The sequence below is a fragment of the Mangifera indica genome, chromosome 11 (assembly GCF_011075055.1).
Source record: "Mangifera indica cultivar Alphonso chromosome 11, CATAS_Mindica_2.1, whole genome shotgun sequence".
NCBI classification, from domain to species: Eukaryota; Viridiplantae; Streptophyta; class Magnoliopsida; order Sapindales; family Anacardiaceae; genus Mangifera; species Mangifera indica.
Window position 1 is genome coordinate 8,448,589 of NC_058147.1, and position 14,175 is coordinate 8,462,763.

Genomic DNA, 14,175 nt, shown 5'->3' on the forward strand with positions numbered 1-14,175 from the left:
AGGCTTTGATATCAGTCAATGAAATTTCTTCCAAAGAGTCTATTTTCTTTCTTAAGAATTAATTTATAAGTTGGTGTTAATATGGTGATTGTTATCTACAATTATAGTAAGAGGCATAGTTTTTATTTTAATTTATTAATATTTATTTTAATTATAGATTTAATTAATTAAAATGCTCTCAAAATTTTCCTCAATTCAATAGGCCTCACTATTATGCTTGAGAAATTTCAATGAACTTTATTTTGGACCAAGATCCCATTGCATTAATTCTCTCAATTACCATGGTGAACAAGTTCAAATTAATTGAATAGGTAAATTACAAATTAATCACAAAAGCCCATGATTTTGAGTTAGGTGTTATCTTAACAAATTATGTGACCTCAATTGTGACTCTTAGTATTAATAGTGTGGATACTACATATCACTTTGTATTGACAAATGCATCTTCTACTCATACCTCTAATGTATTTTTATTTTGCTTTGGCGAACAAGTAAAGTACGTTAGTTATGTTGACCTAATATGATAACTCTTAATTTTTCACTTAGTAGAAGTGTACCTTTCGCTTTCGCGAACAAGGTTTTGATGAACAAAGGTTTGATTAAGGTGTCATATTAGAAGACACTAATTTCAATCTTAGACTTAATATTCATTTTGAGGGTTTTAATTAAACTGACTTATTAGTTTTAATCTATATGTCAGGCAATATTTAGAAAAATAAAACTTATGCATACATTCTACAATGTAAATTAAAATATGTTAGTACACAACCATTACTAATGTCAAGCCCCTTGAGCCAAGTGGGGTTTGACTAGATAACCTAGGTTAGTATTCATCTTAAATCTTTAGTGTTACATGATTTTGTTTCTTAGTTACGATTTTCTATGGAACAAAAATTAAACCTAATCTAAAAGAAGAATAAAAGATAAGGTAGGGAATTACAACTCAAAAATAAAACATTCAAACACGTAAGTCTATTTGCTCTGTACTAAGCACCGTGCATACATACATCCATACGTATACAATTTAAAATTAAAATTAATTAATTTTAATAATTATTTACCAAGTGTCAAATTACATTTTGGCTATTGAACTTTTGTATAGTTCAATTCAACTTAAAAATTTATAATGTAGTCCTTGTTCATCAAAATGGGACAAAATTGAAATTTCATGCTCATCTGAGTGTGTAGGTCATGATATCACTCATTCATTTCAACAAAATTCCATAAATATGAATGACTAGCCAAGCGACAAAGGTATCACCCATGGAATGATTGAAATTTTCATGAAGGAACGATTGTGCATTTAGGGCATTCGACTAGTGCTCCACATAAACCTTGGTACCAAGAAAGATGGCATCCATTCCAATAACCATCCATGCTAAGTAATGCCCGTGCATTGTAGCACACACAGATGATCCTGGCTTATTTTTTAGGTTTTGCTGTGAGGTAATTAGCTAGAAAACTACCACAAATTCTAGCAAGCCTTTTCTCAGAGTAAGGTAATATGGCATGTAAGTTATCCTCACATTAGCAGTAATCGTTAAATCGCACCACAACACAGTTCAAAAGTGATTTCATGCAACTACATGAAATCGATGGCTAATCAATCGAATTCTAAAAACTTGCATATTCGACAAACACAAGCAAAATTCTAAGAATCCAAAACTTAACAAATCAACATAATTTATTTTGTGCATGAAACTCGACAATTGTGTGATAACACAATTTCAAATCATAATGAATAAATTTTAAAATTAATCAAAAGATGCAGCAGGTATATTTTCATGTAAAATATGCCAAACAATGTCTTTAACACCACTATTGGGTTATCGGGGCACTAGTAACTAGCAACACAATAAAATTTAAGACATATAAAAACAAACAATCCCAAAAACCTTGCAAGGTACTTGTTTTTAACATTTGTTTCATGAACATGCATTAACAAATATAGGGCTTTAACCAAATTTATATCTGTGTTAAACAACTCTTTCATTTTTTACGTGGCAAGAAAAACCACTATCCAATCTTTGGGAGCTAGTGCCTTGGCATCACTCGACACAATAACTTGATTGGAAGCTTATTCAATCACAAGAGGTTGTTAAGGTTTTATGATTGAATATGTGTGTGTTTTGGAAAGAGAATAAGTGGCTAAGGTTTTTGCTAAAACAACTCTCATACTTTTTCTCATGGAAATGTGTCTATTTACATAATTTTGATACGTTAAATGGTCCTTTCCTTGTGGTGGCAACGAATGGCACTCACCATGCATGGTTATTCTCTATTAAGGAAAAAATCAAACTAAGTAATTTCAATCTTATTGGACAAGTCCAATCTATTGGCAATCTCACCCATGTTTTCAAACACCAGGATTATCATCAAATAACCCTTACCTCTAACTTTGAATTAACTTCTATGTACGTGTGACACATGAGCTCTTTATTAAGTCAGTAGCACCTAGATTCAAAATAAATTCAAGCTTAAACCAAAATTAGCCTCTATCAAAACTGTAATATCCCTGGTCCAATAACCTAGCCCACTGTCAAGATATTATCCACTTTGGACAAATAGTCCATCATGGTTTTGTTTTTAGGCTTTGCAACTCAAAACGCGTCTTAACAGTTTAAAGAGCTCACAGGCTATTTAACTAATCAAATTCTCCCACTACTAACTGATATGGGATACATAGACAGAGTATAGATAGACCGAGTATCTCTTTCGTGATTTGTAGATGTGGGATTTGCCTAAATGTATCACATACACCCCCCTTACAGGACTCAACATCTTTACTGAGGTTTGCCCCACCATCGTTCAAGAGGATACGTAGAGCCACTCTGATACCATTTGTAACATCCCTGGTCCAATAACCCGGCCCATTGTCAATATATTATCCACTTTAAACACATAATCCATCATGGTTTTGCTTTTGGGCTTTGCAACCTAAAACGCATCTTCACAGTTTAAAGAACTCACAAGTTATTTAACTAGTCAAATTCTCTCACCACTAATTGATGTGGGATATATAGACAGAGTATAGACAGACCCAATATCTCTCCCGTGCTTTGTCGATGTGGGATTTACCTAAAAGTATCACATACAACCCTCCTTACGAGACTTAACATCCTCGCTGAGGTTTACCCCACCATGGTTCAAAAGGACACGCGAAGCCGCTCTGATACCATTAGTAATATCCCTGGTCCAATAACTTGGCCCACTGTCATGATATTGTCCACTTTGGACATATAGTCCATCATAGTTTTGCTTCTAGTCTTTGCAACCTAAAATGCGTCTTAACAGTTTAAAGAGCTCACAGGTTATTTAACCAATCAAATTCTCCCACTACTAACCGATGTGGGATACATAGACAGAGTACGGATAGACCCAATATCTCTCTCGTGCTTTGTTGATGTGGGATTTACCTAAGGGTATCATATATAAAAGAGGGGTGCGACCATACCAACACTAATGTACTAGATCCCATCAGAACTCTAAAGTTAAGTGTGTTTGGGCGAGAGCAGCACTAGGATAGGTGACCTCAAACCTCAGCGAGGACACTAAGTCCCATAAGAGGGGGTGTATGTGATACCCTTAGGCAAATCCCACATCGACAAAGCACGAAAGAGATGTTGAGTCTATCTGTACTCTGTTTATGTATCCCACATCAATTAGTGGTGGGAGAATTTGATTGGTTAAATAGCCTGTAAGCTCCTTAAACTGTTAAAACGTGTTTTGAGTTACAAAGCCCAGAAGCAAAATCATGATGGACTATGTGTCCAAAGTGGACAATATCTTGACAGTGGGTCAGGTTATTGGACCAGGGATATTACAAAAACATTATGACCACTCAATCAACAAAATGTCAGTAAACATTCCTTGAACTTTTACAACATCATGGTTATATGAAATTTAATCATTTTGTCAACCAATATCTCTTAAGGCAAAGACATAGAAGCATGTCTATCTTAGTAGCTCCATGGTATGAATTGATACACATCAATGGCCAACATAGATCAAGATGTGACCTAATCTCATTGTGGCCACATATTTAAATGTTCATGGATGTCTTTTAGTATTCTCATATGTAACTCCTACAAGTATGCCCAAGGTTTTTTTTTTCTTTTGTTTGAATTGAGTAATAATGTGTAAGAATCTATTATGTATGAAATTAGGGATGTATGGTCTTTTTCAGTATGACGCATGTCATTTGACTAAGTTTGGACACGATACACACGTGCATAAGGATTTCGAAATGTGGCTTTAATTGCATAACAGCATACATGTCTGTGTGCCTTAAGTACATGCCTATGTATGGTTGTTTAGAAAGAAAATAAAAATAATCATAGACGTATTTAGCTTACCTTTTACTCTACTTTTTCAGAGAAAAAACTGAGGGAATTAGAAAGCACTTGAAGGCTTTGAAGGTAGTTGACACATGAAAAGGATTCAAAGAGGAAAATCAGGCCACGTGAAGAGCAACAAAGCATATACGGAAGAAAGGTAAATATATATTTTCTTAGATTAATGTGTGTTCTTATACCTTGGCTTGGTTGAGGTTTTGGAGTATTTTTCTATGAAGGATTATTTGTATAGTTATGGCGATTAGTTAGATTTTTTTTTTAAATGTATGAATGCTTGATTTTGGTGATAATGAGTTAAATGATGAAATGGTCCTACGTTGATGTGATTATGTGTTGTGTTTATTATAGAACTTTTGGATGATCTATGAATATGTAATTTTGTGATATAATTTGAGTTTGATAAATTGATAAAGGTTGATTATTCTGTTAAAGGGTTAAACAAGAGTTATACAATTATGCTATAGGTTGTAGTAGAATGGAATTAATTATATGTGTTTTGTTGTGGAAATTATGTCATACCTATTATTTAAGAGTTTGATAAATTATGAATGAAGAATGTTATGGTTGTGTTGAAGTTTCATGTTTTTAGGTGTCTAGAAAACACAAGAAAATAAGTTTGAAATTATGGAGAATGTACACTACACGCTCATGTGGCATTTGACACACAATTGTGTTTAATTGAGGAATTTTCTCCCTGTGTAGGTGTAATGCCACAGGAGAATGGATTTGAAAACAAATACATGCCTGAGTGGTATGGGACACATGGCCATATGTCCTGTACCAAAGATACATACTTGTGTGCCTAAGTTTCAGGTTGTCTGGATTAAAGGTATACACACTTGTGTGTGAGGGATACACACAAGGGTAGATTATGAAGTGAAAAGATGAGATTAAAATGACTATTCTACCCTTATAAGGGTAGATTTTGATGAAAGAAGATATAAAACCCTAACAAAGCCTAATATGGGTGTGTTTGACTACATGGATGATGACATAGACCTCGACTAGAGTGGTTTGGAGTTGAAACCAAAAAATGATGTATTACATATTTAGAACCACCGAGCTATATGTAGTGTGGTAGTAAATGCAACAGGGCAAGTTTGTGTGACATTGATACCTTTAGATGGTTTAGCACCAACAATAGGGTCAGAGTATCCGAGATGCCTGTATGATAATAGTAGATGCTTAGGGTCTCACTGTCGCATGATATGGTATCCATAACCCTTAGCTCGATTGACACATGCAATAAGTGCACTTTATGATCGACATATGAGATGTCTTATGCTTTCATCGAGTGTCTAGGATGCCAACATACATTGTGTAGTTTTAGTCATTTAGGATGACACCACTAATACAAATTTATGCACTGGGTGCCATAAAATTCTAGATGGGCATTGGGAATACCGGATAAACATCCATACTAACTCTTGACTGATGAGCATGGAACATCAAATAATTTCATATTTGGATTTATAGATATGTGGATGTATGAGATTGTTTACTTATTGAGTGTATTTCACTCACGTGTTCTGTTTTTGTGATTTTGTAAATAGAGTCATGGAGCAGCGGGATGGCAACGGGGGAGTTAGCGGGTCAACTCGCTATACCGCATAAAGGTAGGAGGTGATTTCGTCTTTTTATTTTAATTAGACATTTCATGTATTTCGTTATTTCTCATTTCTATCAATACGTATTTATTTGTCGAGATGTTTTTCTGAATTTATATGTTTGATTTCATGTAACAATTAATACACTTTGGGATTGAGGGATTTTCATTAATAAAACATATTTGGCTTTAATAATTTGCATGTGAAGTTTTAGTTAAACACGTCTCCTCAGATACATATCCCATGAAGGGGTATGTGTCTGGAGTGGGGTGTTACATCATGTGGATATATTTTCCTGTGTTCAAGAGTAACGAATCCTTTATTAATCATCCACAACATCCATGTATCTCACAATATGGGTAATTGTTACCTTCATGGTTACCCCAATTATGAGGACATGTTGGATAACATCAAACTATATTAGATCTTTAAACGAGATGGTTTGATAATCTCAAGTCAAAGGATCACATGCACTAATGGCATTCAAAGGATTTATTCCATAGAAATGGATCAACTATCTATATGAAAATCCACTTGTCAGGTCAATTTGATGAACATGTTTACAACGTGCACTCATATGTTACATTAAGTTATCTATGAACAATTTTGACATGTGAAAATTGTCACTACCTTTTAGTGGAGTTGCTCAATACTATGATAATCTTATCACTATTACAAATGCCCACGGTTATAGTAATATCAAGATTATGGACATTTCTAAAATGATCACTTAATGTGTACATAAAGTTTCCATGATTAGTCATCTGATCTTCTTGTCACAATTCCACCATCATAAAAACATATTATTCATACAATCTTATAATTTGAATATGAATAAATCTTTTTTAATAAATAACATAAAATTATAGTTACAAATGTCAATGCGATCGGTTTTAGGGAACCTACTCTAACAACTGAGGCCTAGGCATGAATCCAGAGTTATTGTCAGCTAGAAATTGGTTTTGTGCATTGCATAAAAATGTGATGTTGAACCTGTGGTAGCATCGGAGAGCTATGTGTCCACTCTTGCCACACATGTGGTAGACTACACCTGATCTAGTGAAATTTCTCCCCCCACTTCTGCCTTTTAGCAAATTGAAATCCTTCACTTGCAGTGTTTTTGGTCATTTGGTGACCTTGAACATTGCTCTATGTTCCACCAATTTTAGCAAAATATCATACTAGACTGACCTCCTTTTACAACAAATTGACTAGATGTAGTAACTAGGTTGGTTGTACCACTCTGAACATGAAAATTGCACCCTAGACTCTTGGTCAGCCTATGCTCACACTTTTGAAGTAGGAACTTGACTCCTGCTACAGTCATGCTGTCGTTGTTAGCATCTAATGTAGACAGTATGTGCATAACTACAGTGTCATACTTAAGACAAAGACCATCAAGAATTAAATTAATTAGCTCATATTCACTAAACAACTGGCCACTAGCAACTAAGGCATCATAGATCTCTTTCATTTGTTTAACATATTCATGAATATCCAGATTTCCCTTCTTGAGAGTCTGCAGTGATATTTTCAACTCAAAAATGAAGTAATTTTGGAGAGTGACTCAGACTTCAATGGCTATACTATACTTCAACAAGTAGCTGAACATAGCTTTAGAGATTGAAACTAAAAGCCAGTTCATTAGTATCTCTTCCAACAACTATAATCAGGATTAATTGTTTGATGGTTTTCTTAGTAGGCTCATCTTTTATCACAATAAAAGGAGATAGACATGCAATTAAGTGATCTTCTAACCCATGAACACCAACAGTAACAAGTATGTGAGCTCTCTAGTAGCGATTTGCTTTCAGTGACTTTTGGTGTTACTGGTTGTAAAGTTTAAATTGGAAAGGAGTAAGGCTGAAGCATCGGAGTCACAACCATAGGTCCCAAGCTGACCCCCTTGTTTTGAGTGTTGATCGCATTTGAAAATGAGGAGAAAGCATCCGTGGGCATTAATTAGAGCAAGCTTTAATACCATGTAAGGAAGCAACTAAAAGGACAGTAGAAAAATTGAAAGGAAAATGCATATTCAAGAGAAGACACGAATACTATTTTCCTCTGAAAAATCTGATTATATCAAAATAGGGTTTTTCCTTTTTGTAGGCAACAATAATACAAAAACATAATAATAATACAAATTACATTACACACCATAACCGGTGATCTATCGAGCACACTATCGGCATGAGAATCAATCAAGGGCTGATTGATTTTGGAGGAATCTAGAATCGCCAGGAGTCTTCACACACATGAGCAGCGTGAGAGAGGAGGAGGAGAGTCTCGATTGTTGTGAGGCAAGTTGGGCAACTTGATGAAGATATTTTGTGAAGGCAATGTGACACCGTTTGTTGCATGTTTTGAAACTTCAGAGAATCTGTTAGTGACTTGTCTTCCGCTTTAACTCTGTTATACAAAGTTCCTATAAATTACACGTTGGTCCCTCAAGAGTGGAAGACTTGTAGATGTATCTTATGTTGATATTCCTAACATTCTTTAAGTACCAAATTAATTAAAATCATATGGATCATGCGATGGATATTGTTTACACTTACAGCAAATTGTAGGGAGAAATCTTTGTGATTATTAAGTTGGAATAACAGTGGTGCTATGACTGATTTGCTAGAAAGTTTGTCACATCTATCCCAAATTAATGACTAGCCATTAGATTTTTATATAGAATTCTTTGCGGTAAACATGTTGGAGTAATGAAATTGCTATATATTTTTTTATAAAGCTAGCACCCTCATTAGGAATTCGGGAATATCATCCCATGTAAGTCCCCTAGTAGTCGGATTTATGTTGATATCCAACGTATATACGAACAGATTGACCTGAAAACGTTTCTGAAAATAGTGTAAAACGTGCTACGTTACAAGGGATAAAGACAAAGGATATATTATATAGTTGTTGAGAAATTAAGCTTAAAATTATAATCATGATCAAGCAATGTTTTGATTCCTTTTTTTTTTTTCCTTTAAACTTTTCTCTTTCATGGAACCACTCTTTGCTCGTAAACGTGGCCATTGAACCTAACATTTTATTCACAGGAGAAAAAAAATACATAACAGGAAAAAGAATGTCTCACCCACCCTTTGCTCGTTTGCCTGCACGTCGAAAAGAATAAAAAATTACTTAGAACAATCTCACCCATAGAATAAGAATTGTAGAATTCAAGCAGAATTATCATTAAAATGATAACCATCAGATTATGACTTATGCATTTGATTTAAGGGTTTCATGGACTCATCACCAGGCAATAACATAAAGTGGGGAGAAAGTGTCAGAGTCAATTGATTTATAAATTCTCAAGACGTCTGCAAGCGCAATAAACAAATCAGAAATTCAGAATTATGTGCAGACAGACACAAGGCAGTATTAGCTAACAACTGAGAGTCAATTGTCGAACACAGTTGTTCTCTTTATTATAATTTTCATTTGAACATTTTGACAGCTATAACATCTATACACTAAGAAAAACCATCACATTTTTTATTTACTATATTTGTTTCTTAGAAAATTCTCTCAGTAGTGTTGACAAATTTATACTTCCATTAATTCAATGATACCAATTAACGTTATATAACAAAATTTTACAATTTATAACCCGACAAAATTTGATCTTTTCATTATTTTTACTGTTTATGGATGACAATAAATAATATACCAAAATCATCTATTAAAGTTGTCATTTGAAACAACCGCAAACTTGAACAAGAGGCATTAATATATTGATTACCGACATCATCTATAGAATTTCACATTTTAAAATATCATACAATCATTTGAAAACACGTATCTTAGTTGAGAATTATGTTTCTGGTTGTGTACATTACTCAACATGTTGACAACATAGTATAAATAGCTTGATAGGTGCAGTTGAAGATGTTAGAAAAGAGGGTTAATTAGCAACCTGGGAACACAAAATCAAGAGAAGAATGGATAGAAAAAACTTCTTTTTCATTTTAGGGTTCTTGTTTCTGGATGGGCTGCTCCAAGGCATGGCTCTCAATCAATATTATGATTTTGTTGTAAGTGCTTCCACATTTTAACACTAACAGTTTATGATAATATATATTTGCTAATGAACATATGAAGAACTGATTAATGTTTAATTGCAGCTTCAAGAAACGAATTTCACAAGGCTATGTAGCTCGAAAAGCATGTTGACTGTAAATGGCAGTTTCCCTGGACCAACCATAACAGCTCGTAAAGGCGATACTGTGTTTATTAATGTGCACAATCAAGGAAACTATGGTGTCACCATTCACTGGTGATGACTCCCTCTTTCACAACCTCTTTTTAAATCATAGGATGATATTAGATTCAAAGGTCTAAAGTTCGAATTCCTACATTGTAGATATATTTTTAAGTCCCTGTCCATTAACTTAAACTTTTAGACAGGATTTCAACTTTAACAGAATCAAATCTGATGGATGTTCTTTTATATTCTGCAGGCATGGAGTGAACCAACCACGGAATCCATGGTCAGATGGTCCTGAAAACGTAACACAATGCCCAATTCGACCGGGAACCAACTTCACTTATGAGATTATATTGTCCACGGAAGAAGGAACCCTCTGGTGGCATGCCCACAGTGACTGGACTCGTGTATCAGTTCATGGGGCAATTATTATTTTACCAGCTCCTGGAAAAAGTTATCCATTTCCTAAGCCTTATGATGAACACACAATCATACTTGGTAATACTATGAATGTATTTAACCAGGGTAACATAATTGTTCGAGATGTGGTACCCATTTCAAGCCACTAATTTAATTTTTTTAATTTGATTCTAATGACAGGATCCTGGTACAAGCTAGACGTGCCGAAAATGCTCGCTAATGTGCTCAAGGGCGTAATTCCAAATGTTTCAGATGCTTATACCATCAACGGCCAACCAGGGGACTTATACAATTGCTCCAGAGGTATTTCATGTTAATTTATATATTGGATCTCATATATAAATTTTTCTTACAAGTATCGTCATTTTATATTCCAGATTCAACATACCGCCTGAATGTTAAATTTGGCAAGACTTATCTTCTTCGCATAATCAACGCTGTGATGAATGAAGAAACCTTTTTCGGAATTGCGAACCACAGCCTCACGGTTGTTGGGCATGATGGAGCATACATAAAACCCATAACAACCGACTACATTTTGATAACTCCTGGACAAACAATGGACGTTTTATTCACAGCAAACAAAAACCTTGGCCACTATTACATGGCCGCTAGTCCATACTTTGACAGTGATGTGGATTTTGACAACACCACCACCACCGCGATCGTTCAGTATGACGGCAATTATACTCCTCCTCCTACGCCCTTCTTCCCAATCCTTCCTTTTTACAATGATATAAATGCTGCAACAAACTTTACTAACCGCGTGAGGAGCTTAGCAACTGCCGCATATCCGGCCAATGTCCCCAAAAATATCACAACACAACTGCTAATTACAATTGGTGTAAATCGCGTTTTGTGCCCCAACAGCTCGTGTCTTACCCCCACTGGTGATGGATTTCTTGATAATAAGGAAGCTGCAAGCTTAAACAACGTTAGTTTTGCGACTCCTCAAGTTAGTATACTTGAGGCATACTACAGGTGTGGTGAATTGTTTTCGTTGTTTTCTTATTTGATATTCTCCGGCCCCCTATTACTCATCGTTATCAAATGTTTCGAAATGCAGTGGGTTGAGCAACGTTTTTCTTGGAGATTTCCCAAGTCAGCCGCCCAATTTTTTTAACTTTACTGGTGATGTTTCGGATGTATCAGTATTTACTGCCAGCGGGACAAAGGCGAGGTTTATAAATTATGGTGAAGCAGTTGAAATTGTGTTTCAAGGAACTAATCTCCAGGTGCCAGAAACCCATCCTTTGCATTTACATGGTTACAGCTTCTTTGTAGTGGGAACAGGTTTTGGGAATTTCAATAATGAGACAGATCCTTTATCTTATAATTTGATTGACCCACCAGAACTCAACACCGTGAACGTTCCAAGGAACGGATGGGCTGCCGTTCGATTTTTTGCCAACAATCCTGGTAAGTCTCCATGGATTTGGTGGCACGTCTATTAACTGTACATTTCACGTTGGTTAGGTAATATATTAAAGGCGAAAAGACTTACTCCCATCCAAGTTTTAGTGTATTTTCAAACTCAGAAGTGCGAGATTTCAAAAACCTAAATATCTACCTATCATCCAATTTCTATTAAAATTTTTTATTATTTATAAAAGTAAAACCGTTATTTTAATAGTAATATTAAAATAAAGTAGTTTTATTTTCCTCTTCAAATTTTGAAAACTAACAATTACACTTTTATCTAAATTTTTTCAGTTTTGAAAAGTGACTATTTTCTATCAACACCTAGGTTTTCTTTTTCTCCACTCTACGACAACTACTCTGTCTCTGACGATCTCCTCTTCCTACCCTAACTATTAGCTAACTCTCTCTCTCCATCAGTAGGCAAAGAGACATCGATGAAGTCTTCATCTCTTCGTCTGCAAGTAGAGAGAGACGAATCTTCGTCTCTTTGTTTGCCGACAAAGAGAGACAAATTGTCCTCATCTTTCTCAATCAATGAATTTGTCTCTCTTCATCTACGAAGAGAGACGAATATGATTCATTTCTATTCGTCGATGGGCGAAGCGATGAAGACTCGTCTCTCCATTAATAGACAAAGAGACGAAGACTTCATCTTCATTTGATTGTCAACGTCTCCTCATCTACTGACAAGGAGAGAGAGCCAACTCATGGTTAGGGTGGGAAAAGAAGGTAGTCAAAGATGGAATGGTGGCTGGAGAGGGGAGAAAAAAGAAACCTGGGGTGAATAGTCACTTTTCAAAAATGGAAAAACTTAGGTAGGAAAGAAATTGTTAGTTTTCAAAATTTAAGAGGGAAAATAAAATAAAATTATATTTTTTTAATATTACTATTAAAATGATGGTTTTATCCTTATATATAATAGAGAATTTTAATAAAAGTTGGATAACAAATGGGTATTTCAGTTTTTAAAACTTATAAGTGTGAGTTTGAGAATAGACTAAACTTTTGATAGAAATAAGTCTTTTGGTCTATCTAAAAAATTCAAATAAAATGATTGTCACATCAATTTTATCATATAGAGTGGAGAATGTTTTCTCTTTTGAATCCATTCAGCTGAGAATTTAGTTCTAAATCAAGATAATGCTTTGTCTTAAACTATATATATTTTTTTAAAATAAATGGTTTTTGGGAAAGGATTCTATGTTAAATTTATTCTAACTTGAATGATTTTTAACTTTTTCCAGGAGTGTGGTTTATGCATTGTCATTTGGAAAGGCATGCAACCTGGGGCATGGATACAGTTCTCATCGTAAAGAATGGGCAATCGGAGGATCAGAAAATTCGGCCACCTCCTGCCAACATGCCAATTTGTTCTTAAGCCATTTGTATTATTAGAATGTGTATTTTCTTATCTAAGTCATATTATAATTTTAATAAATTACACACTCGGCGGCACAATGTTCGTTGGGATACGTTACACACTCGACGCTGCTAGGCATCAGAATATTAATGTTTTTGGGTGATAAATCACGTTTTTTGGTGACTTGTTATTGTAACTTTATGACCATTTATGATGTGCTTAATAAATGGAAGGTTTTCAATCATTGTGCAGTTTTCTTTTATCTTGAAATTCGTCACTTCAATGCCATACTATAGAAAGAAGTTAAACGCGTTTAATTTCCTTGTTATATGGTTGAAATTGTCAAGAAATACAATATGCAATCATGTGAATCAAATATGTAATCCATAACGTTTAACTAGTTGTTGAAGCCATTGTTAAAAATATGAAGGCAATTATTCTGATTTTCATCTCATTTCTTCCTAATTTTTTCAAATAAAACTGACATAAATGCTGCATAAAGTTTCACTAAACACGTAAAGTGAAGTACCCCAAATTTTTGTTAAAGGGATGAAATGTGTATTAATAGAAAAGTCAAAACCATTTTTAACATCTAGGGTTTAATTATTCATTGTTAAAATGAGGAGTTTGAATTTCTAACCAGATTTGCTTAGAATTTGATTGAATAGATGAAGAAAGAGGAAAACTCTTAGGGGATTTAGGCGTTGACTTGGGGTTTACAATAATTTGAGTCTAAATAAAATTTAAATTTACTGTTCTATTTCCTTATGTAGTCTTTAAAATTTAATTTTCTTTTTACAAAAT

At 34.5% G+C, this 14,175-nt stretch overlaps 1 protein-coding gene across 1 annotated transcript; it reads left to right on the forward strand.

Moving 5' to 3' along the window:
• Window positions 1-9,903: 9,903 nt before the first annotated feature.
• Window positions 9,904-13,389, forward strand: LOC123229713 (laccase-14-like). Its single transcript, XM_044655632.1, has 7 exons — window positions 9,904-9,996; window positions 10,087-10,238; window positions 10,423-10,667; window positions 10,770-10,892; window positions 10,967-11,570; window positions 11,656-12,008; window positions 13,256-13,389. Exons 1-7 carry the CDS (start codon window positions 9,904-9,906, stop codon window positions 13,387-13,389), a joined length of 1,704 nt encoding a protein of 567 aa, XP_044511567.1.
• Window positions 13,390-14,175: the final 786 nt, after the last annotated feature.